Raw genomic sequence first — 26,277 nt, 5'->3', positions numbered from 1 at the left:
AGAGGCAGAGGCAGAGGCAGAGGCAGAGGCAGAGGCAGAGGAGGCAGAGGCAGAGGCAGAGGCAGAGGCAGGCAAATTTCTGAGTTTGAGGTAAGCCTGGTCTACAGAGTGACTTCCAGGACAGCCAGGACTATACGGAGAAACCCTGTCTTGAAAACAACAACAACAAAAAAAACCCACAAACCCAAAACCCAAAACCCAAAACCCAAAAAACAAAAAACAAAAAACAAAAAACAAAAAACAAAACAAAAACAAAAACAAAAAAACAAAAGAAAAACAAAAACAAAAAAGAAAGAAAAATGAAATGATCTCATGCTTCTATCAGATTAATCCTCAACTATAGAAACCACATTCTGATTTAAAACATTAGATTACCTTTGCCATAGTTTATAGTTAATGAAAATGGACTTTAGATGTGTACTTGAGTTTGTTTGTTTTCTTTAATATGTTAAGCATTCACTCATGTTACTCTACTATTCACATATTCTATTCATTTCTAAGTGATAATTCATTTTATAAATATACCACCTTGTATTCGATGAGTTTATGAGATTTTTTTCTAATCTGGACCATCATAGATACAGATTAGAGTTAATTGAAAATTATTATGACTGTCTATGTTCATTTTCATTTTCTGAGAGAAGTTGTTACACATTAACTATATGAAAAAATATATAAGTAGATTAAAAATGTATCCCAGTTTCAGAAAGCTTGATATCTTTATTTCCAAAAAAAAGCAAAACAACAACAACAAAAAAACAGCTTTGGTCTCTCTCTCTCTCTCTCTCTCTCTCTCTCTCTCTCTCTGTCTCTCTCTCTCTCAAACACACATACAATATACCTTCATGTTTTTCTTATGACTGTAAGTCTTTGAGTATACACAAATATTCTTGCTGATTAAAGCTTTATGGATGTATTAAATTAGGAATAATGTGGGAAATGTTTAGAGAACTACATCTAAGAAAATAGAAAAATACATTTGGTTTTCATGAGATTTCCCAAATTAGGAAAATAAGTCCACAGTAACAGAGTGAGGAAGAAAAACATTTTACAGTTAGGCAAATAAAATATCCTCATGTGAATAGATATTCACACACAAGAAAGTCAGGGTAACCAAAGAATAGTCCATGTGATCAATCGCCTCTTGTCCAGAGAAAGGTCTTCCATCATGTGAATAGTGTGTGTATGGGTATATATATATATATATATATATATATATATATATATATATATATATATATATATATATATATATATATATATATCCCTGATGTGGAATCAAGACACTATATATAACAGCTGTCTTTTTCAACTTTAAGGAGATATTTTGAAAAACCCTTACTAATTATACTATCCTTGAACTCTCAAGTATGGGGGGACATGAATCCTATTAACAGTAATTTTTAAATTAAATAATATCTGTACAGTGAAAACTCCAGGTGAAATAGTAATAAAGAAATATTACAAATATATAGGTCCTCCACTAAGATTATGGTTTAGTTGTGAATTTGGCACAATTTAGAATCAACTGGAAGACATTATCTTTTCTTTTATAAAAATAATTATTTTATATATTTACATTCCAGATGTCACCACCCATCCCAGTTCACCTTTCCACCTTTCCTGGGGCCTTACTCTCTAGAAGATTAGACACATCCTTTCACAATAAGGCCAGACAAGGTAGTCCTCTATTAAATATTACCAGGGGATTAGGACAAGCCTGTATATTATTTGGTTAGTGGTTTAGTCTCTGGGTGCACTCAGGAGTCCAGGTTAGTTCAGACTGTTGTTCTTCCTATAAGGTTGCAATATCCTTCCCCTAACTCTTCTATAGGGTTCCTGAAACTCAGTCTAATGGTCATCTGTGTATATGTGCATCTGTCTCAGTCAGCTGCTGGTAAAACCTCTCAGAGAACAGCCAGCCTCGGCTCCTGTCAGTAACCACACAATAACATTAATAATAGTGTCAGGTTTTGCTGCCCACCCATGAAATGGATTCTAAGTTGGGACAGTCATTGGACAGCCTTTCCTTCAGACTCTGCTCAATTTGGTCCCTACATCTTTTTCAGAAAGGAACAATTCTTGGTTAGAAATTTTGACAGTGGGTTGGTAAACCTCTCCCTCTATTTTGGGACTTGTCTACCTACTGGAGGTTGTCTCTTCAGGTTTCCTTTCCCCACTGCTGGACATTTTGCCTAAGGTCACTCTCATGGAGTTCTGGGAGTCTCTTGCTTCCCAAGTATCTGTTCCTTTCCAGAGGGTCCTCCCACTCAGACCCCCAGAGGCTGCATATTTCCAATCATTATTTTGGACGTCTGGGCTTCTCTCCGGTTCCACCCCTATACCTGACCCCCCCTCTTTTTCCCCCACCCCTCTCCCACCCAGGTACCTCCCTCCCTCTGCTTACTATGATTATTTTGTAACCCCTTTTAAGTGGTATTGAAGCATCCTTACTTGGGCCATCATTCTTTTTAAACTTCTTATGGTTTGTAGGTTGTATCATGGATATTCTGTACTTTTTGGCTAATATCCACTTATCAGTGAATTCATGCCATGCATGTCCTTTTAAGTCCCAGTAGCCTCAGTCACTATTTTGACCTATGTCTAGGGTGGAGACACATCTTATTTATGTTAGCTAATATGAGAAGATTCAGGCTACAGAGAATAGGGCATTTCCCTAGTCAGAATGTGCTGAATTGTATGAAGTTCAGAATTCAAGTTAGCATAAGTAAGCAGGTGACTATGCATGACCCCCCCTCTCTCTTTCTCTCCCTCTCTGTGTTTATTTCTGTCTGTCTGTTTAACTACTTCTCTTTTTACATTATTAATAGTATACTAAATTAGGTTTTATGAAGGAAAGAAGAAAATGAGACAACAGAAGGAGAAATAAAATATAGGGAGTGTAAAATAAACCTTCTGCTTATAAAAACAGAAACATTACTAGCAAGAAAGAACAGAAGCAGACAAATTTCAAGCATATTTCTCAGGAATTAAGATATGATGTAAGCTATGACTTTAAGCAGTAGCAACAAAATCTTCACTTCTGCACGAAGAAGAGTTTTGCCTAATAATCTTACCGTCTATGGGAAGAAAAACCCAAATGCTACCTATGTGAGAAACAAATCAAAGATGGTCTGTTTAGACTAACCTGCTAAAATTTATATATTTGAGTGTAAGAACTCAAGTTTATAAATGGCCACACAAATCTCTAATTTTTGGTAATAGTTTTCCCAACAGATGTAGAATATACACATTTTTGTTAGTTGTATAATGTTTCTGCCACACTGGAATTTAAATTTGCATGTTCTCTGTATGTAACTGCAAACAAAAATGAACACACAAAGACAATAGTGCCAGACGAGCTGAGCGTGAGGATGAGCATCTGAATGGCAGCTTTTGTACCTTTACTTCAAACTGCTCATAACAAAATATTACATTTTCTTCAGGCATTGATTCCAAATTTGATATGCATTTAAAAACATTGTAAAATCTGAAAAAGTACAGATAAGTAATTTGGCTCCTATTGTTCAATTCAGTTCTATTCCACAAACATATCATGCAATCTGCATTGTTAACAAAGTCCAGGAGATTCAGGAAGCTGAAATCTCATGTTATATTTATAGGAGACTTTAGTGAGAAAGGATTGATCAATCTCAAGTGTACCAAGAATTATTGGAGACAACATAGCCAAGTATAGAAGCTATGTTATAAGTAAAATAGAAAAATAAGGACCCTATATTTTTAGCTACAGATAAATGTATGCAAAGACTAAGCCCATCCCATACATTGAAGGAGTGAAGAAAAGGCTCTCTGTACCACGGAAGCACAAGATAGAACTGAGCCTTTTGAATGAGACACAATATTGTTGGGCCCTTGATATAATTAAGAACAATGTTGTAACTAGACTCTGGAATGCATTAAATGCTCGATTTCCCAGTCTAGCACTGTTGGGAGATGGTGGAATCTTTAAAACTTAATGAGGGCCTAATGTGAGAGTCTGCAGTTTGTGTGGTATGCCATAAAAGTGACAAGCAAATCTGTCCCTTTGCTTACTTTGCTTTTGTTTTTATTCTGTTGTGATAAGGAGAGCAACTTTACTTCATATACTTACACATTATCCACTTTTCCATATTGTCTATAGCCAAAAACAAGCAAGCAAGCAAGCAAGCAAACAAACAAACAAACAGAAAACAGAAGTAAAGAGCAGCAAAATCCAAACTCACAATAAAAGAGAAACCTTTGTTTCTTTTGAGTTGATTATAACCGGAGCTTTATGAGGGTGATTGACATCTATTAGTAAACATGAAATCTAGGGTAGTTGATGATTTCTAAGGTGAAGAATGAACTCTTTCTGCCATTAGAAATGATCAGAAAGAGAATGAAGAAGCATGATTATGGATGCTCTAGAATGAATGATTCAAAATATCTATGTTATATCTCACAGGTGGTAACCTACATGTGAATGGTCTATAACATCTTCAGTGTGTTCATGTAACTAGGAGCTGGTGATTCCCGACCATACATGCATGATACAGGTGAGTTATCATGATCAAAACTATACTTTGAAATTCTTCTCATGTTCCCAGAGCTACTGAACAGTCTGTTTTTAAAATTTATTTATTTATTTATTTATTTATTTATTTATTTATTTATTTATTTATTTATTTATTTATTAGCAAATTCACACTGAGGGCATTATACATTCCCTGTGGTATCTTTCTTCTAGGTCCCTTTACTCATGTCTCTCTCTGCCTCACTCTAGTCTACTCTTCCATCTCCATCAAATAGACACACAAAGACTTCAGTCTGAACCACAGAGGTGTCTAGATAGGAAAATTTTACTCAGCATAAAAAGAAGGATAAGATGTAATTGGGATTCACCTATTCTCACTGACTTTTATCTTTTGGACACTTTGTGAAATAAAGACAATCTTGAACAAATTCCTACTGCTATGTCTCCATTTAGGGATCCTTATTCAAGGCCTTTTAGAGCAAAGAAACATGCCTTAGCTTTCTGAAAGCAACATAACCTTTTCCACTTCACAAAAATTACAGGTTGCTGCTAGTGCCCAAGAGATCTTTGTATCCATCAACCTATAATCTTGGGACCTTAGACTGTAATTTTCTTCTCTCCCTCAGTGAATTCATTTTTTTATCTTAGCTCCTCAAACTTTCCCATTTGTTCCTATGTGTGGTGTATCCTTCAGAAGTGGAATATTTAAAACCAATTGGGAGAATGAAAATTATATATGTAGAAAAGTACGAAAACATTAAAAGTACTTTAGTTTTATCCTTCCAACAACTGTCTTCTAAAGTTGACTGCATATTCCTTTTTAAAAAATTTTATTAGGTATTTATTTCATTTACATTTCCAATGCTATCCCAAAAGTTCCCCACACCCTCTCCCACCCATTTCCCCACCCACCCACTCCCACTTCTTGGCACTGGTGTTCCCCTGTACTGAGGCATATAAAGTTTGCACGACCAATGGGCCTCTCTTTCCACTCATGGCCGACTAGGCCATCTTCTGATACATATGCAGCTAGAGACACGAGCTCCAAGGGGGTACTGGTGAGTTCATATTATTCCACCTATAGGGTTGAGGATCCCCCCAGCTCCTTGGGTACTTTCTCTAGCTCCTCCATTGGGGGCCCTGTGATCCATCCAATATCTAACTGTGAGCATCCACTTCTGTGTTTGCTAGGCCCCCACATAGTCTCACAAGAGACAGCTATATCTGGGTCCTTTCAGCAAAATCTTACGGGTGTATGCAATGGTGTCAGCGTTTGGAAGCTGATTATGGGATGGATCCCCAGGTATGGCAGTAACACAATCAATATACTAAAGAGGCTGCTGGAGACTCCAGGATAAAGTTAAATTTTCAGAATGAGGTTGTTATCATTTTTAAGCAGTATAAGTCAAACCTAAATTTTAAGATGTCTAATCCCTGGTCTTCTTTAAAGCTGTCTTTTGACTCTCGTACAATTACCTCTTTATTCCACTGCCTGGGCACAGAATTCCTTCCAAACTCCCAAGACCTAAGATCCAAAGATAAATGGTACTTACTGCACTTTCACACTTCATTGACACCATCTATTTTGTAATAGCCAAACAATCTAAAAACCTGCATAAGATGGCAGGTTCATTTGTCATTTGAAGTAACTCTGGGGTTTATTACTCACCTTTATGATAACTCAGATAAATACAATCTTGACTAACCTCTCATTCTTTCTCCCTTACAAGCTCATTTAAAAGCTAAGGTTCTAGGTGCAGACATATACCTTCTCTGACTGAAACTTGGAGCCAATAAGAAAGGAGCGGTTTCATCTACAAATTGAAGTGTATGAGTTGTTGTTGTGGTGGTGGTGGTGGTGGTTATTGTTCTAGTTATGGTGTTGGTGGTTACTGTAGTTGTTCTGAAACAAGGTCACAAGTATCCTAGCTTGGTTAACTGCCCTATACAGCTATAAATGGCTTTAAACTCTTGATCAAGCTAGCTCTAACTGCTGAAAAAAGAATACCTACACTTAGATACTACTACATATAGAGAATTTGGGACTTTGCTATGAGATTGTATATCCTAGAACCATCAGAAGTTATACCTGCAAGGTTTTATTATCATGTTCACCCAAAAGTGAGTTTAACATGAATGATTCAAGTGAACAAGACTCATCCCTACAAGAGAGCTACAGGGAACTTAGCAAAGCTATGAGTAGGAAAGGTGGAAATCCCTAGGGAAGAGCACACCGATTTCTTTTCCTTTTTCCAGGAATCCCTGAAAACATATGTGAGTAACGGTATATGGACTCAAGAGGTTATACTTAGAAATATGTGTATACACACATATACATATGTATGCAAGAATAATAAATGAAAATAGATGTCCACAAATTTGGAAAAGTGTGGCGCCTTGTATATGGGAGGGTGTGGAGAGAGGAATGGGAAGGGAGAAATATTGGAATTAATTACAATCCATAGTCAAAAAACAACAACAAAAAGCTGAGGTGCTACAATGTCAGTATAATGGAGATGGAGATGTAGTTCAGTTGGAAAAGTGCTCATTTAGCAAGTATAGCATGTATAGTACCCTGGGCTCAATTGGAATTACCAAGTGCCACATAAACTGAGGGCAGTGAGGACTTGAGATGCACTTTCCTTGATCAGTTTGAAACTGGAGAAGCTGTAGTATTGTGGTATTACTCACCTCTCCCCCAATCCTGGCCTAATGTGTGATATATATGTTCTCTCCAGGCTAGCATTTGCAAGACAGTCTGTTCGGCACATCTTGTAAATGAAAGCCAGCAGGGGTAGAGAACATCTGTAGATAGAAAAGTTTCTGTTTTTTTTTTTTTTTAACTTGACATGTTATCATAAGATACTTGTCAATCAATCTATATATGTGATAGCTTAAACATTTATTTATAGACATGAGTTGTAATGTCACAACTCATAATGCTCCAAATTCTTCCTGCCATTATCGTTCTCTTCTGCCCTGCACTCTTCCCACATGGGCTGTCTCTGCTCATTCATGCCCACAGCTAGCCTGCAGGGGAAGCATCTTTTTTGTAAGTTTCATCATGATTTGCAGCTGGGACTTAATTTGTATATTTTTAATGGGGAAAGAAAAAAAATAGGCCTTCCAAGTTAGAAGTTTAAAAACCTTCTCATTTGGCTTTTCTTAATTAAATGTATAATTCATGAGACACTTAGTTTAAAGCCATTGGATTCTTAAATATTCTCTCTACCTTCTATGACATTTATCTGTTATTAATAGTGCTGATGTATTCTTATTGTGATGATTCAGCAGTAACATTAGTACAGAATGATAATTGGTCCTTTCTGGAGCATTCTTGTAGTTTTTCATTGACACCATGCTCTACACTTCTATTATTATTAAAAATGGCAGATCTGCAGTAAGCAATTGAAAAGGCTGTGCTGCTCTCTGAAGCATGCAAACAGCCCTGATTTCCCCAGAGGAATATTGTAGTTTTGATATATTTAACAGACTTATACATAGTAGTGTGATATTTAAAATATGAAGAGGAAATATAAATGCAAATGCAGCCATTACATGGAGTATAAGTTTTATTAGATCTTTGAAGAAAAAGACCAAATAGTAAACATTGACCCTTCTGCTCCCAAAACTTCATAGGGCTGCAGAACTGATATAAAAATTGAAGTAATGTTCCTTGAAGTGAATATTCATATATATATATATATATATATATATATATATATATATACATATATATATATATATATATATACATATATATAAAATATCTGAAATATAGTACTCATATTTAATGGATAATCTCCCTTTACCCAATTCCTTTTGGTATTCCAGAAAGAGTACACATTATTATAAAACTTCAAACCTAGCATAGTCCTTTAGGATTTAAGCTGAGGAACTCTTGTTTGATCAACTATGGGTACACTAGCTCAACAGCAAAGATCTACTCCAAGAATAATAATTCCTTTATTGTCTTGAATTCTTCGATGTTATGTGGAGCAAAGTTATGATGCAATACTGAAAACATCCTTACATGTTTGTTATCTGTCCCTATTTGAGCACCTATGTGGTCTCCAAATGCTTCTCAGGAACCAGGATTTTATTAGATCTCTTCTGATTTACACATCTATTCTCTGAAACTATAGAAAGGGCATTCTTGGGGATTGCAAACAACCTAATAAAGGCCCCTTGAGTACCCATTATGGCTAAGTGCCAGATATTACTAGGATTTATTGTACACTGCAAACTCTACCTAGAGAAGAAGTGAAAACACAGTTTGTTTTGGAACCACCTCTGGTAAAATCTCTAAATTCAAGAAACATAGAGAAGTTTAGATGTATAAATGTATAAGGATTATCCAGGTTTTCTTTTGTCTTAATACCTATACTGTATGGAAGTACACAGAGAAGGGGTTGCATACTTTGTTGTCAGCCAAGGATGGTTTATGACATTTAAAAGCTATCTGTCAAGATCCGAGTACATCCTCATTTATAAACAATGACAAGATGATGGTGTAGTGTGGTCTGTGTGGCTTCTAGTAGTCAAAATGAAGCAGAATGCTTGAACAGTGAACTATACAATTGTAGTTTCTGTTCTCTTCACTGTGGACATGTATCTGTGTGCATGGGAAACTGCAGCCTGTGGTCTAGAACAGGGGGTAGAGTATATACAGGCTATGGAGGACATGAGCTAAGACTCCACCTACACTGTTTTGAGAAAGCTGCTGTGAAGGTTAAGGCTTTCTAGGTACAGTGAGTTTAGGGAGGAATATCTCCAACTCTTTATTTAACCTCTGACCTAGCTTCTGTAGGAAACCTCAATAAATTAATTGCTTCCCCAGAATGCACTACAGTGAAATAGTGCTTGGGTTTACCCTTGTGTCCTAGGGAAAATGGCGAGATGCTGCTTTATATCTCTCTCTGGGAAAGAATTTTAGTAACCATGAGACTTAACTAATTAACATCAGTCAGTTATAAGGAGTGGGAAAGCCATATTCTTCCTGGTTGCAACACCATTCATTAATTTTAAGCAACACAATTTACTGTTCATATGCTTTTCTATACTTTTTGTAATTCTAAATTCATCATCTGAGCTAGAATGGGCCAGACATTCATCTAAGTCATGTAGAAGTATAAACACATTGATAGTTTCATAAGCATCCTTGAATCCCAGATATACAATCTTGACCAAATTAACAACTTTATAATGATTACTCAAGTTACACGAGTGAGATATATTCCCTAAAAATGTAAATGAATTGAAACATAAAATTTGTTTTATGCAGTGCCTAATGCATAGTTTCTTAGTTATTCTTTGTTATCTTGACATGAGCTGGAATCATTCTAAAAAAAGGAACTTTAATTGAGAAAATGTTACCCACCAGATTGGCCTTTGGGCAAGTATGTAGGCTATATTCTTGATTAATTATTGATATGAGAGTGCCTAGCCCACTGTGTGCTATGCTACCCTTAGGCAGGTGGTTCTGGATGCACTATTCCTAAGTGAGCAAGCTCTAAGGAAGGAGCTAGTAAGCCTCATCTCTCCATGGCCTCTGGTTCAGTTTCTGCCTTGAGTTCCTAACTTGTCTTTCTACAGTGGATTATGTCCAGGAATACGTAAAATAAATAAGCCCTTTCCTCAAGTTACTTTTGGTATGGTGTTTTAACACAGTTATAGAAAGCCTAACAACTATGACAATAAAGGTACTCAGCATATCATCCATTCTTGTGACATGGAGTGCTCTATATGTGTGGCTGTTCTGGATTTTAATCAAATTATGTTTCCTAGGCATTTACTCCAGCTTCTTAGTCCAATGTCTCACCATGTTACATGATAGGTTGCATGGGAAAGAGGGAAAAACGGACAGAGGGACATAGGGACAGAGCAGAACTCCTGTATAGCAGAGCAGAAAGAGGTCTGGGAAATTTGCTACCATTAAACTGCTGGTCAGTGGACTTTGTATGATTTAGATGTTATTTAGGAGAAACAAAAAGTAAACCACAAGACAAAACAACAACAATTAAAAAAGGAACTAAAACTTGTTTTCTTTGGCATTCCAGGTCTTCAGAAAGGACATTCTCTGAACTGCTATTTTAAAATCTGTACCCTACCTGACCAATTACTATATTCTGTTCTCACCATTATTTCTTTGACCTGTGACAGTTAATATATACTAAGCTAAGGAGTGTTTGATAAACAACATGCTGATGCAGTATGAACTCAGAGTTGTGGAAGAATAAACAAGACTTTCACCAGAATAAGTCAGACAAAGTACCCACATGGAGAAAGGGAAATTGGCACAAACTTCCACTCCTAGCCAAGATGATATTATTAACAGTTGATAGCTTCTGGGAAAGTGGAGTCAGATTTCTTCAGGAGAATGACACTGGGTATATCAACAGTGCTTCAATACAGGACCTACATTCAGGAGTATTTGGCTAAATGACTTCACATGTGTGAATGTGTATTGTGTGTGTGCTTTTATTGTTTTGATATTTTTTATTGTTTTTATATAGAAAGAACATGAATTTTGGTGAGTAGAGAGATGGAAGTGTATAGTGTATTAAATTCTCAAAAAGAATAACGTAAACCTAAATTAAATTCCCAATCATCTTCATCTCTTTTTATCTCCTTGTTCTCCCTTTTGTTTTTTCATATCACTAATTAGTAACAACCAATTTCAAGTTGCTTATGCCAAGGACATGGACCCAATGTTTATTTTCAAATTTCTCATCTAATCTCCATCCAAATTTTAAGAAAATATTTTAATTATACTTTTTACACATAGACTGAAGATGGTGAGTTATGATCTATTGACACCTATCCATGGGTCTAAGTGCATCATCTCTCACCTCAATATTGTAGTCACTGTCCAAGATGATATTCTTCATGACTGGGGAATAATAAAAATAGAAGTCACAGGAAGTGGGTCTCCCTCCTGCTGAATTTGATTTAGTATATTCTGATCTCATTTAGAAAATGAAACTGAATTAAATTAAAGGCCTTAAAATATATTAAAGCAGGATTCTGCAATTTCATTGATACTCCTATTGATGACTTGTTCTGTCCACACTGATGTTTCTCTTGTTCCTCTAATGTTCCAGATATGGTGTCACCACAGCTACTATACATATACATATTCATATATGTATTCCTATATGTATATATATATATACGTATACATACATACACATGCACATTCATATATATATATGTGTGTACATATATATATACACACACATATATACATGTATATATATATATACATGTATATATATACACAGACACACAGACACACACACACATACACACACACACATACACACACACACATATATATACACATGCCTAAATTATCTTTACACAAAATGCTTCTCTTATATCTTCATTTTTCTTCCCAGATATCCAAGCAGTAATTCTTTACCTAAAGGCAAGTACTACTAATATTTAATATTCCCTATCCTCTACTGTAGATTTTCTTACTTATTAATAGCTGTTATGATTCTTATTAACTTTTCATATGATTTGTAAAGTAAAAGACTGTCGTTTTCTCCACTGTTCCCTAAGAATACAGAAAAATCAAGGGCAATTATTAAGTTTACAAAAATATTTATGAAGTGATTAAAAAATATGCATGCTCAATAACGATGTAGGACTATGATTATTATGTCAACATCACATCTGTCTTTTGCATATTCAAGGAGCTTCAGGATTAATTGATTAATTAGCTAGGTAATTGATTAATTGACTTGGATTTTGAGACACACAGTCATTATGGATCATAGGCTGGTCTTAAAGTCACTAGGAAACAAGGTATCATCAGGTCATGATAGTATCTTTATTCTATCTTCAGTGCTGGGTTTACAGGCATGCTTACCAAGCTTGACAGGAGTGACGTATGTGTTGAGATGATTTCCTACCTAATAAGAAAACATCATTTTATTTGCTCCAGAAAGAGAAGACACACAGACTAGGAGGAAATAATTTTCCTCCTAGTATAATTTTCTTCTCTCCCTTTTTTTAACAACATGATTTTGAGCCTTTCCTTAGAGTGATTTTCCAGTTAACTTAAATTGTCAACATCTTTATGATGTGGATACAAACACTTGGCTCACAAAACAGTACTATCTTCCACAAACACAGTTGATCTGAACCAAGCACAGTTGATCTGAACCAAGCACAGTTGATCTGAACCAAGCACAGTTGATCTGAACCACTGGCTCAAAGTGAATGGTGCTATCTGATTAAAGTTGTACCTGCAAAAATTAAACAATAGTTCTTTTAACACAAAATAAAAATTCACAATTTTTATGAGGGGAGTATTGAGAATATCTTATGCACAAAGTTAAGGGGAAGATTTCCTTCAGCTCTGGTAAAAACTATTATCTGTTTGAAAAGATGATTTTTCATTATTTAAAACATGAATTATTTCTTTATTGTCATTTTACAATAAAGTTTCATATGATGAATATATAGAAATCAACTTATAGGTACATCATCTTTTTATTTACATATGTATATTGATATATGTCATCCTTTCATGATCAACTTGAGGCTTTGTCTTAGAGGATTTTCTTGAAGCTCTGAAAATTTGAGAATATTATACATTAAAGGGCATTGTGGATGACTTGTGAGGGTTTTTGTTTCAAATGACTGATGCCCTCAATCAAAGCTCTCCCTGGGTGTAAAACTTCTTGATGAAAGGATTGTTGTCTGTCTAGCTCATATGTCTATGTAGAAGGTCATGACTTTGGAAATCTTCAGAAATGTATTAGAAAAAAATTTTGCCCAAGTACCAAACTGCAATCCAAAGACTCACTACAATTTAGTGACTGTTTTTTTCTATTTCAGAAAGTATTGTTAAATCCCCTAGAACAGTAGTGAGCTCTCATTGTGTCTTGCAAATGGGATCTGGGTCTGGAAAAAATGGCAGTACTATTATAATCTGATCCATAAACTCAGATTACTGAGAATTATATGAACAGAGAAGAATATAACCATCATGAAACACATAATCGTCTGTTTATAGTTTCAATATTAAATGCTGCTCTCACCAAGTTCCATCCAATTAAAATCATGGACAATGTAGTGGTGGTAAAGTGAAATAGTAGATCTTTTAATAACAGAGCTTAGTGGACGGTCTTAAGGTTACAGGAAATATGGCCTCAAAGAGAACAACATGAGCCTATATTCTTCTTCTTTTTTTTTCTGTTTTATACTGGTCATGAAAGAGCAATTCACCATGCTCACAAACAAGATCACAAACAAGCTTTTTATCTCTATGTTACAGAGAAAATAAACTTACTGGTACAGATCTCATAGTTTTAAATGAGATAGCACATAAAAAATCATATCTGATTTTATTAAAATTATGTAATGAAGTCATAACCTATATCAAGATTACTTTCAATATAAGAACATGGATTGCTTTTTTGATTTCATGGGTCCATTCTGTAATAGAATAACTTCAACCTCCCTAAAGTACTTTTCTATTCTCCATCCTCCATTCACCCTTTGTCCTCCATCCCCCACTCCATCCTCCTAGAGGGATATAGCCTGTTTATACATGCGGTTAAGGTTAAATGTTGGGAGAAAGCTTTTATAATATATCAATGCTTTATTTTATTCACTCAAAATGAGAAAGACAGATAATTTCTTAATCATATCTGTTCAGCTGGAAGAAGATGATACTTTAGGGTCTATTGATGTTATGTTATCATGTTATGTTAGATTATATTTTTATATCAAATTAACTTTTTATGTTATGTTATATTTTGTTGTAATGTTATTGCAACTAAAGGAAGTTAAAGGAAGAAAATCTCTCTCACTGGAATTCCTAAACCCTGTCTACTCCCTTCTCATACCATCTCAAAGACAAATCAAAGTACTAATCCAGGTTTAGGATTTTATTGCTGTGAACATACACAATGACTAAGTCAAGTCTTAATAAGAACATCATTTTATTGGGGTTTGCTTATATGTTCAAAGGTTCAGTCCATTATCATGAAGGTAGAAGCATGGTAGTGTCTAGGCAGACACAGTGCAGGAAAGAGCTGAGAGCTCTACATCTTCATCAGAATACTGACTTCCAGGTAGCTAGGATGAGGGTCTTAAAGCCAAGCCCACAGTGACATAAGTTCTCCAACAAGGCCACACCTACTCCAACAGGATCACTTCTAATAGTGCCAATTCATGGGCCAAGCATATACAAACCATCACATCCACCAAAGTTCTTATTATGGAACCAAGAAATTTATTTTACATACTTACAGAATATGGGTGAGGGTTTTGGCAAGAGTAGTAGTGATATCATAATTACATGGAAAGATCTTTTCACAGTGTAGATAATGATTTTTGCATAGTCATGTAGATGGATCCTCTTTTCATTAACCCACTCAGAATATGCAATATATCTCTCTGCATATAATCCCAGCCCAGGCCATGTGCAATGAGAGCAATGTTGCATGCAAATGTTTGGGAGTGGTAGATGGAATCTCAGATGAACATCCAATGACCATCTAAACATCTTTTATGAGATAATATCAATAGTCCAGTCATGATGATCTGTGGCAGGCAGGCAGAGATTATTTAATGAGAATCCCAGCTGTTCTGATTCAATGGCTATGCACTAGAATACTTGGGTTGTTATGGTGCCGAGTTATTAGTGCACATTTACATGGAAAATCTACAAACTTTTTTCATTTCTTTCTTGTATATTCACAAACCGTCTTTGCCAGACAGACATATAGAATTCAAATATGTCACTTTTTCTTGTGTTCATTGAATGTTTCTTTATAAAACTCACTGAAGTTTATTTCATAGATTTCTATTGTTAAGAGATGTTTTGAATATATTTATGTGAACATACTAGATGAACAATCAAGCTTATTATTATGACTTCATCCTTCATGCAGAACCACTCTCTGTGTTCACTCTGCTATGTGTCAACAGAAAGGCAGAAAACTACATTATATGCAATTTGCTCTAATATGCACCAGCTTTTATGATCTGATGTCACTATGAAGTCTATAATTGCTTTTTAAGAGAGGTAATATTGATAATATCACATAAGAATTAGAAATAATTTAGCTCACGAAAGTCAACAGACTCTCACATACACTCAAATAAGGGATTTTTATAACACTTAATAAATTAGATATTAACACATCACAGCTCAGCATAACTGATGAACCTGTACCTAATGTCATGATTAGTGAGAAATAATCACTCCTCTAGCGCCATTAACATTATGAAGATAGCCACCTCTGTTACCCAGTATAGTATGAAATGGCAGCCATGGCAATCAGGCAGGAGAAATACATAAAACTGGAAGAAAACAAATAAGGTTGATTTTAATTTATTCCTCTTTGAAGATCATATGATTCTATACTTAGAAAACCCAAGAGATTGCATAAAAAGACTTTTAGCACCAATAAACAAATCTGGCAAAGAGGCAAATGACAGCACACAAAAATCAATAGCTTTCTTATAAAAAAAAAAAACAGATAAAACTTTTCCATTGGGAAAAATCTTAAACAAATGAACATCTGACACTTGGGAATGAATCTAGTTAAGGGAATAAAGATCTCTGAATGAAAATATGACAGTGGAGAGAGAGATACAGCAGAAGATATAAAAAGATACAAAGACCAAAGAACATTATTCCTTCATACCTGTCCTCAAAAAAAATGAAGTGACTGTTGGTGAGTGCTAAACCTATTCAGGAGGAAATTTTTATGATACACAACATCTTTATGAAAAGATATCCATGGACTCATGCAGATGATTCTCTATGAAAAAAAAGGCAATTATTTTTTTCATTCTCATCCAAAAGCCTTGGTCCTTACAAAATTCTTCCCTTAATGTATGTTGTGTTATCCACTGACTTAGCTTCACAGGACTTAGGACATGACTGTGAGAGCATTTTGCTTTTAGAAAAATTAACAAATCCTTTCTCATTAGGAGTTGGCAAAGAGAATACCTGTCTTTCTAAGCTTCTGTTTTGACTTTCTTTCATTGCACACAAATAACCAGTTAACTTACAATTGTTTTACGTTTCTATCACATATGATTAAACCAAGTTGGAACAGGTTTTTAACATCAGAAATCTTTGAGTGTGATCAGAATCCTGAAGGACCTGGTGCTTTCCTAATTTTGAGTCTCAGATTATGTCACTAAATCAGAATTTTTCATAAGCTGAAAAAGAAAATAGACACTGCCAAAAAGCCTAAGTAAGCTAGGTTTGTACACTTTGCAGGTATATAGCTTTATGCTGAGACATCATTGTGTGAATGGTAAATCTTCTGTAACACGTCAGCTGAACATAATGCCATATTTGTTAGTAGAGAGGAAAAATATACTGTTAGCTTCTAGTTAGAATCTTTTGCTTTTTGTGCTAGCATATCAAAAAGGTTATACAAAATTAAAGTACAATAAAATGTTTTAAAGATATATAAATAAGTTGCAGTTTTATATTAGGAACACAAGTTTGCCTTTTGACTGAGAATATTTGTCTTATTTCTTTTCAGAACTCTCCAATTTTGTTTTTTTTTTTTTTTCGGGTTGCTTTCTCTCTCTCTTTTTTTTAAGGTTTATTTATTATTATATCTAAGTACACTGTAGCTGTCTTCAGATGCACCAGATCTCATTATGGATGGTTGTGAGCCACCATGTGGTTGCTGGGATTTGAACTCAGGACCTTTGGAAGAGCAGTCGGTGCTCTTAACCACTGAGCCATCTCTCAGCCCCCAACTCTCCAATTTTGTAATGGAGGTTATTATGAATATGATATAGTGGCTCATGTGCTGAGAATCTGGGAACTAGAATGCCTGCTTCTCTTTTCCAATGAAGAATACCAAGAATAGTGTTGCAATTTACCTCCATATATAAATCAAAATTAAAAAAATTAAGAAAATTAGCTTTCAATTTTAATAAGGTACTAGACATTATAAAACTCCAATTCGCTTAGATATCTATCATTGTTAATACCGTTTGCCTATATCTACACTGAGGAGGTTGAGGCTCAAAGAGAGTTACCTGCCTTCTACATTACCATGAGTGGCAGATCTTAGCCTCCCACAATGCACTTAGTTTCATACAAAGGTCCAACACCAACAGTTTACAGCTCTCAGGTTCAACTGCTCATGGACATATTTGCTCCATAGCTAAATGAAAAAAGTAATTTTAAATAAAAACATTGGGATGTAGAGCTGTCTATATGGTTGATGCGTTTCTCAGGAATTTGGTAGTTCTTCTGAGTATATGGTGGAATGTCAATGATTATGAGACCCTCTGTACCTCCATCTTCTGATGGAGCCTAATGGCATTACAGACACAAACTACCCATAACCTACCTCCAAAATGCGGGGGTGGGCCACAGAGTAGTACCACTCCTTGACCTTCACGGACAGAGACTGTGCTTCTGGTTTTGGTTTCAAAGTCTTCAATATCTTGGAAAACAAATAAAATAGGTTGAGCGTTCCTTGTTTGCAGAAGTAATCCAGAAGAGTTTGAATATCGTAAGAACTTGTGATTGTTATGAGTAACAGCTACTCATACTTAGCTTACCAGGTAAATGACTAATTTACCTTCAGTGATGATTCTTTCACACAATCGCACATTTCTTTCAGTTTTACTTTTTCATATAATTCAGTAGCATCTGTGATAAACATGTTTGTTAAGGCTACTCACTAGCTACTTACTTTTATTCTCTCAAACATTTTGTAACCCAGCAAATTGTACTCTAAGCCTAGTACATAATTTTTATGTCCAGTTGTAGTTTGTCTAGCAGGATATGCAGCCCATATGCAGAAATCTAATGACTTTGGTTATCAGCTGCCACTTGATGGTTAGACAATGTCTCCAATTTAGGATACATTGTCACAGAGACCGAGCTGCTATGGACAGAACCAGTGAGGCAGAAAGTCTATTCTGTACCTTCTTTATACCCCTTCACAAAGTTTATTCTTGACATGTTGTGGTTTCCTCCATCAAGGAACCTTAGAAAATTCAGAGATGGATGAAATCATCATAAGCCATCTAGTTAAGTTATAAATTTTTCAATATTCCCAGAAAAAAGTCAGTTAGCCTCCAGGAATGGGCAAATGTTTAATCCCCTCTGAACATCAATGTCTTCTTTGGTATAATTAATTAATTAATTCAGTGTAATTAATTAATTAATTCAGTGAATGGATCAGCTTATAGAAGATAGGAAAAGGTGTATTTGTAAGAATAACAGAGAACTACAAAGGCCTGACTCACTGGGTATTTAATAGGAAAATCAAAAGAGTTGTAGGGAAACAAAAGCTCATTGCTAACAAAACGTGACCACCACTTTGAAGCAGAGTCCACCATTTGGGAAGACTTTTTCTCCCTTCTTTTGTAATGGTAGGGTTGGAATCAAATGTATTTCTTCTACTAGATAATACATTCTTCATATTTCTTTGTAGAATATATACTAAACAAAAACAAAGATGTTTAAAAGAACATCTCTACAAATATTCATGATTCCTTTATACTCAACTTAACTACCTCTTAATGTGTTAACAAATGGAAGCCACAACATTCAGAAACTACATTTTAGACATGAAAGTTGAGTGGAAAGGAACCATAACTAAATTTTAAGAGCCTGTTGTTGATGTTGGTAACAGAACATAGACAAATCAACCTTGATCTGTCTAGGAAACTCTTCTCCTTCCAAAGTGCCTTTTGTGGCCAGAAGGTACTTTGAAGACAGTTAAAGGACAAAAGACACCAGTGGTATTATGCACACTAGATACTTTATGCCACAATATTGAACACCCAGGCAAAATGTACATTTTGTTGCAATAATAAAGTGTTAATTTTGGAATAACTAATTGTTGTTTCATTAAATATGAGAGTTGCTCCACAGGGAGGATTTCATGCCAGGTACTATAACCCTGGTCAAAACCCATGACTGAGGATACCATAGGTCTTAAGGGAGAAACATACTGTTTTATTTTGCTAAGTGGTTATGCTGTCAAACTGCCTTCTGAATACTTATTTTTACCATAGACTTGTGCTTCTCTCATCTTTGGTCAAAGAAGTTTCTTTGCTAATAGGTAGTGTGGTTAATGCAAAAATCCTTGCAAAGAGTAGGAATGATGTTTAAGTACAGAAGGTCTATTTGTAAGGATAACAGAGAATCACAAAGGCCTGACTCACTGTAATTCTGCTGACTATCTAATAGGAAACCAGAAGACCTGTAGAAAAAACAAAGCACATTGCTAACAAAATGTGACCACCATTTTGAAGCAGGGTATATATAACTTTAAACACTTCAACCTTTCCATGCAAAGCTTAGGGAATATTGTGGAAGATAGCCAGGACTTGTATAATTAAAAACAGTGCTTTTATGCATCAAATCACAGTACTATGCTTACCACACAAGATCAACATGGTCAAAATTCCAGCATGGATTGGGGAGCTACTGTTATTCAATGCAGATGAGGTTAGGAAAAATCACTATACTTTAAGATTGGCTATTGGTAGTTGACTCATGACCTAGTGGATAGCCACATACACATACACTTATGCAGAGTGCTAACTGAATTCTATCCATTATTAATAACAAAGTAATAAACTAAGTTGAAGCTGACGAAGAGATGGATTGGGGGTTCTAGGAGGAGGTGGATGGTGGTGGTGATAGATAGATATGATCAGTTTATGTTGTGTAAATAAATGCATGGCACATTAAAAATGAGTTTAGTTACTTTTAAAAGCTGGCTGTATGACTCAGAAGCACAAGTAAAGTTCTATTGTACTGGAGGCATTTTTGTAGTAATCTTTTTATTATTGTATTTTAACCTTTCAGTCTTAGGCATCCTTTAAAGGAAATGAAGAAAATACACATATGATCGATAATATGGTGACTTACATTTGGATCTATGGGGAAAAGGAGGCAATTGCTTTCATAAAAAATTAAATGGGACTAAAATTCTAAATCCACAGATTTTATGGTGCAGAGAAACCACTGCTGTAATTAGATTTAGGGTTCTGAAATTTGTATACATATGGACTACTCTAAGATAGAAAGGAAATACTTGATTTAAGGTAATAATGAATCATTATGAAAATTGCACCCACTTCTGTTACTTAGAAGAAGCTATAAATGCAGAAAAGATCGATTTGAAAAATGCTTAAGATGGCGTTGGATGATGGCGTGCACTTTTTATTTGATAGGCAAAGAGACCATGGAAGAGGAATCACAAGATAGAATTGGCTACAAAACATCCCTGTCTAAATTAAAAATATGTATCTTAATGTCAAGTTTAAAAATAGGAGAAAATTGTATTTCTGAATATATCTATGCCACTACTGAATTATAAAAGCAACAATATAAAACCTACATATGAGCATCCCATTAAACTGTTATAAAGTATCTTAAAATGGTTATTTTAAAATTGTTTTATAGCACAAGAGTAATTGAGGTGTGCCAATTCCTCTGTGAACATTTTATAAACATAGCATATATGACATGAGAGTAATTTTTATGGTTTTAAACACCTCACAATAGTGTGATCTGAAAAGTTATATTTGTTGGACAAATAAGAGAACATAGTAGAGACATAATGTCTATAAAACACCTCACCCCTGGGGTAGGGGGAAGCTACCACCCAGATGTGCAAGAAGAGGATTTGCCAGTAAATAAACTATTTCAAGCCACAGGAACAGATATAACACACTTCAATTTTTGAGACTATTAATTTAGCAAATATGTCTCTAGATTCAAGTACTGAAAATATATACTCTTCAGAGGTGGAGAGACAATAAGAGAGGAGGAAGAATGAGATAAGAATGAAGGGACAAGTAAAAATTCAGATCGCAGCAATGAAGATGTAGAAAAAGATTAGACAGGAGTTGTTGATCGTATGTGACTTTGGCAAGAGAACTCCTTGGCCTTTTGAGACAAAATCAAGTAGATGAGGGCTTGGGGCTCAAAGGTGTACAAACAAACTTTTTAGAGTAGACTGACAACAGGACGAGAGATTTAGGAAGAACATGGAAGGGTTTAGGAGACTATACTTATTAATTGCTTGTTAAACTAGAAGAATTTTTTCAGAGAACATGTGGAGGGATCATCCTCTGTAAAAATGTAGAATCAGGAGAACTAATCTTGTGTTGTGGATATAATATGATCTGCAGGGTATTTGCTGATTAGAATAAAGAGCTTTAGATAGTGGATCCAAATCTCCTGATAAAACTGAAAAGATTTTTGTATTTGCTAGGTCATTTGAGAGGATAGGGGTTTTAAGAAACATATCTGCACATTGGTTTCACTGCACAAATTGAATGAAACTAAGAACATAAGGAATATAGAGTATGTCTGAAGTGGCATCAGAAGGGAAGAGAGAGAAGATAATTGTATTTCTGTCAACCCTATGTCCACATACACTCATCTACAAACACAACTTGAACAGAACATTTGGCTACCAGTTACATTTGTGCAGGTAGATATCTCTGTTTAAAGCATCCTTAGTTTACCGTTTTTTTTTTTTTCCTAGACTAGTTTCTAAATAAATATGCTTGGCTTTTCAAGATTTAGAGTACTGGATTCAGAAAAAGAGGTGCATGAAATACTATGTATATATTTAGCAATGCATCTATCTGTTCTTGACTATTTGAGTATACCCCTTGAGTATGATTGTGTGCATGGCATGTATGTGTGTGCAAGTGGGCAAGCATGTTTGTGAGTGTGCACATGAAGGCAGGAGGACATACTGAAGTGTCACTCAGGAACTATCCTTATTGGCCTTAGCTTACCTGGATGAAGGCTAAATGGCCAATAAGACCTGGTAACCTATCTCCTCTCCAGGGATGGGATTACAAGTTTCAGCCATCATGCCTGGCTTTATTTACAAGGGTTCTGGGAATAAATTCCAGGCCCTCCTGCTCAGACAAGTATTTCATTGACTTAGCCATCTCTCAAGCACCTGTCCCATACTTGTAAAAATGAAAATTTCCTGCTAACCAAGTATAACAATCCCCTATAATTGAACTCCAATTTTTTTTTATTTGTTCCTCATCAAGGGTCATGATCTGTGTGCTACCTGAGAATATTGTATGCCAGGCACGTATTTTGTGAAGTATTAATAATCCAATCCGTTCTATTTTCTCTTTGGTTATCGCAAAACTGAAGTGGTCAGATGTATTTTGGTGCCATCATTATGAAATCATATAGTTAGTGTCATAAGTCAGTGATATATGCTTGTCTAACAGTGCAAGACGTCTGGGTTCAATCTACAGCACTGAATAAATAAAGCTGTTAGCTTAACCTGTGATTTCTTTATGACTTTGCTTTACATCATTTTGAACGAAAAGCTCCCTAACTATTTTTCAGGACTAAAGTCAATACATAGACCTGGATGTTTCTATCTCTTGTAGGCCTAAGAGGTGGCTAATCTAAGAATGCTTTTATCCCTCTGAACTATTATATTTGGCAAGTATTATTAAGTTATTGCTGCTTTTTAGTGGTCATAGAAAGGAAAACACTGTCAAAGTGAGTAATGAAAACTTAGGTGGCATGGTATAAGCTCTGGATTGGAGTCACATCATCATCCTCTTACATACAGAATCAGGAGTCAGGGTTTAAGTGATAATCAGAAGTCATTATACAAATATTGATAAGATCCCTGGCACCTAACCATTGTTTTCAATTTCAGGTAAATGGTACTCATTGGTGGCATCATTTCTCTGGGATCTTTGTGATCACAATAGGGTTTCTATTAGCTGCCACGAAGGAAATCACCTTCTCTTAAAAGTCACACAAATCTTGCTAGCTATGAAATCACAGATGTTGCAAAATGTGACTATGAATTAATTCATAATTCATATATTAAAGCAGTTTGATAGCATAGAGATCACAGTCAACATACAATTTTGCCTTTGTTCACACCAGGTACTCCCTCAAAGGAGTATCTTTTCAGGTGGGTATATTTTTCTCTATCGAGGCTTTACTTCAAATATCTTTCTGCCAGCTTAAAGTAAAATCACAATTTAGTTAAGATAAAATTTAAGGCAAGAACTAAGGAATTCATGTAGACCTAGAGGTTACCTTTCAAAAGTTGAGATTTATTTTTTCCAAGAAGAGGTCAGGGAAAAACCCACCAACTTGTATTTTTTTATATTTTTATTTATTTATTTATTTATTTATTTATTTATTTATTTATTTATTTGCTTAAGAAATTGTTTTGCGGGGGGAGCCATCTTGGTCTCCAAATTCCAAGGAGACTGGTCTGCTCAGGTTAGAGTGTGGACTGCAGAGGATAAAAGCTTCTGGGACAGGCAGAAGCCACAGAGCTTCTGGGGCAGACCGTATTTTGGGCTACAGGCATCTGGCACCTTCCTTGCCAGAGGAGAGGTTGCCACCCTGCCCAGGAGGGCTTTGCCCCAGCACCTGGGGGAGACATCTTGGTTCCAAGATTCCTCCAAGTATAGTCTGCACAGATAAGAGTGTGGACTACAGAAGCTACTCAGATTCTGGGACAAGCCCTGTTTCCGACCTTCATCTTCTGCCAGGAGGCAGGTCCGAACAAAAGATATCTGTCTACCTTCCCTGAAAGAGGAGAGATTGCCTGCAGAGAGTGCTCTAAACACTGAAGCTCAGGAGAGCCCTAGTCTTCTAGGTCTGCTGATAGAGGAGAACAGAATCATGAGAGGAACAAGCTATAACAAGAGACATCTATAACAACTAACTCCAGAGATTACCAGATGGCGAAAGGCAAATGTAAGACTCTTACTAACAGAAACCAAGACCACTCACCATTATCAGTACCCAGCACTCCCACCTCAGCCAGTCCTGGACACCCAAACACACACAAAAAGCTAGACTGAGATTTAAAAGCATATATCATGATGATGGTAGAGGACATCAAGAAGGACTTTAATAGCTCACTTAAAAAAATAAAGGAGAACACTGCTAAAGAATTACAAGTCCTTAAAGAAAAACAGGAAAACTCATCCAAACAGGTGATGGAAATGAACAAAAAAAATACTAGACCATAAAAGGGAAGTAGACACAATAAAGAAAACCCAAAGTGAGGCAACGCTGGAGATAGAAACCCTAGGAAAGAAATCTGGAACCATACAAGTGAGCATCAGCAACAGAATACAAGAGATGGAAGAGAGAATCTCAGGTGCAGAAGATTCCATAGAGAACATTGGTACAACAATCAAAGAAAATGCAAAATGCAAAAAGATCCTAACTCGAAATATTCAGGAAATCCAGGACAGGATGAGAACACCAAACCTATGGATAATAGGAGTAGATGAGAATGAAGATTTTCAATTTAAAGGGCTATTCAACAAAATTATAGAAGAAAACTTCCCAAACCAAAAGAAAGAGATGCCCACGAACATACAAGAAGCCTAAAGATCTCCAAATAGACTGGACCAGAAAAGAAATTCCTCCTGACACATAATAATCAAAACAACAAATGCACTAAATAAAGATTAATTATTAAAAGTAGTAAGGGAAAAAGTTAAATTAACATATAGAGGCAGACCTATCAGAATTACACCAGACTTTTCACCAGAGACTATGAAAGCCAGAAGATCCTGGACAGATGTTATAAAACACTTCCATCTCTTACTAAAGTTTCTTTAATGAATGTGGCTGCCCTTGTATTTGGAGCATAGATATTCAGAATTCATAGTTCCTCTTGGAGGATTTTACCTTTGATGAGAATGAAGTGCCCCTCCTTGTCTTTTTTGATGACTTTGGGTTGGAAGTCAATCTTATCAGATATTAGAATGGCTACTCCGGATTGTTTCTTCAGACTGTTTGCTTGGAAAATTATTTTCCAGCCTTTTATACTGAGGTACTGTCTGTCATTTTCCCTGAGATGGGTTTCCTGTAAGCATCAAAATGTTGGTTGCTGTTTGTGTAGTCAGTCTGTTAGTCTATGTGTTTTTATTGGGGAATTGAATCCATTGAGTCTCTACACTAAGAGAACGCAAATGCCAGCCCAGCCTATACCCAGCCAAACTTTCAAGTACCATAGATGTAGAAACCAAAGTATTCCACAACAAAACCAAATTCACACATTATCTTTCCACGAATCCAGCCCTTCAAAGGATAATAACAGAAAAAAAAACCAATACAAGGACAGAAACCATGCCCTAGAAAAGGCAAGAAATTAATCCTTCAACAAACCTAAAAGAAGACAGCCACAAGAACAGAATGCCAAATCTAACAACAAAAATAATAGGAAGCAACAATTACTTTTCNTTAATATCTCTTAATATCAATGGACTCAATTCCCTTAACCAGACTCACTAGAGGGCACAGGGACAGCATCCTAATTAACAAAATCAGAAATGAAAAGGGAGACATACCAATAGATCCTGAAGAAATCCAAAACACCATTAGATCCTTCTACAAAAGGCTATATTCAACAAAACTGGAAAAGCTGGATGAAATGTACAAATTTCTAGACAGATACCAGGTACCAAAGTTAAATCGGGATTAGGTTAATGTTCTAAACAGTCCTATATCCCCTAAAGAAATAGAAGCAGTCATTAATATTCTCCCAACCAAAAAAGCCCAAGATCAGATGGGTTTAGTGCAGAGTTCTATCAACCTTCAAAGAAGATCTAATCCCAGTTCTTCATAAACTCTTCCACAAAAGAGAAGCAGAAGGTACTGTACCCAATTCATTCTATGAAGCCACAATTACTATGATACCTAAACCACAGAAAGACCCAACAAAGATAGAGAACTTCAGACCAATTTCCCTTATGAATAT

At 35.6% G+C, this 26,277-nt stretch overlaps 1 protein-coding gene across 5 annotated transcripts in view; it reads right to left on the bottom strand.

The window, feature by feature from the left end:
• The window catches only part of LOC110295968 (contactin-6), a 355,090-nt gene that overhangs the window by 138,391 nt on the left and 190,422 nt on the right, over window positions 1-26,277 (bottom strand). For 3 of the 5 annotated variants that reach the window (XM_021164391.2, XM_029478903.1, XM_021164390.2), the window contains one exon: window positions 17,866-17,961. In XM_021164391.2, coding sequence (XP_021020050.1) covers window positions 17,866-17,961 — 96 coding nt within the window. Of the gene's footprint in view, window positions 1-12,389; window positions 12,433-15,710; window positions 16,194-17,865; window positions 17,962-26,277 lie in introns of those variants that run through there. The other 2 variants (XM_029478906.1, XM_029478904.1) reach the window with 2 other exon arrangements.

The sequence above is a fragment of the Mus caroli genome, chromosome 6, assembly GCF_900094665.2.
Source record: "Mus caroli chromosome 6, CAROLI_EIJ_v1.1, whole genome shotgun sequence".
NCBI lineage: Eukaryota > Metazoa > Chordata > Mammalia > Rodentia > Muridae > Mus > Mus caroli.
Note: the sequence above shows the minus strand (reverse complement) of the source record. Positions and strands in the feature narration are given on the sequence as shown.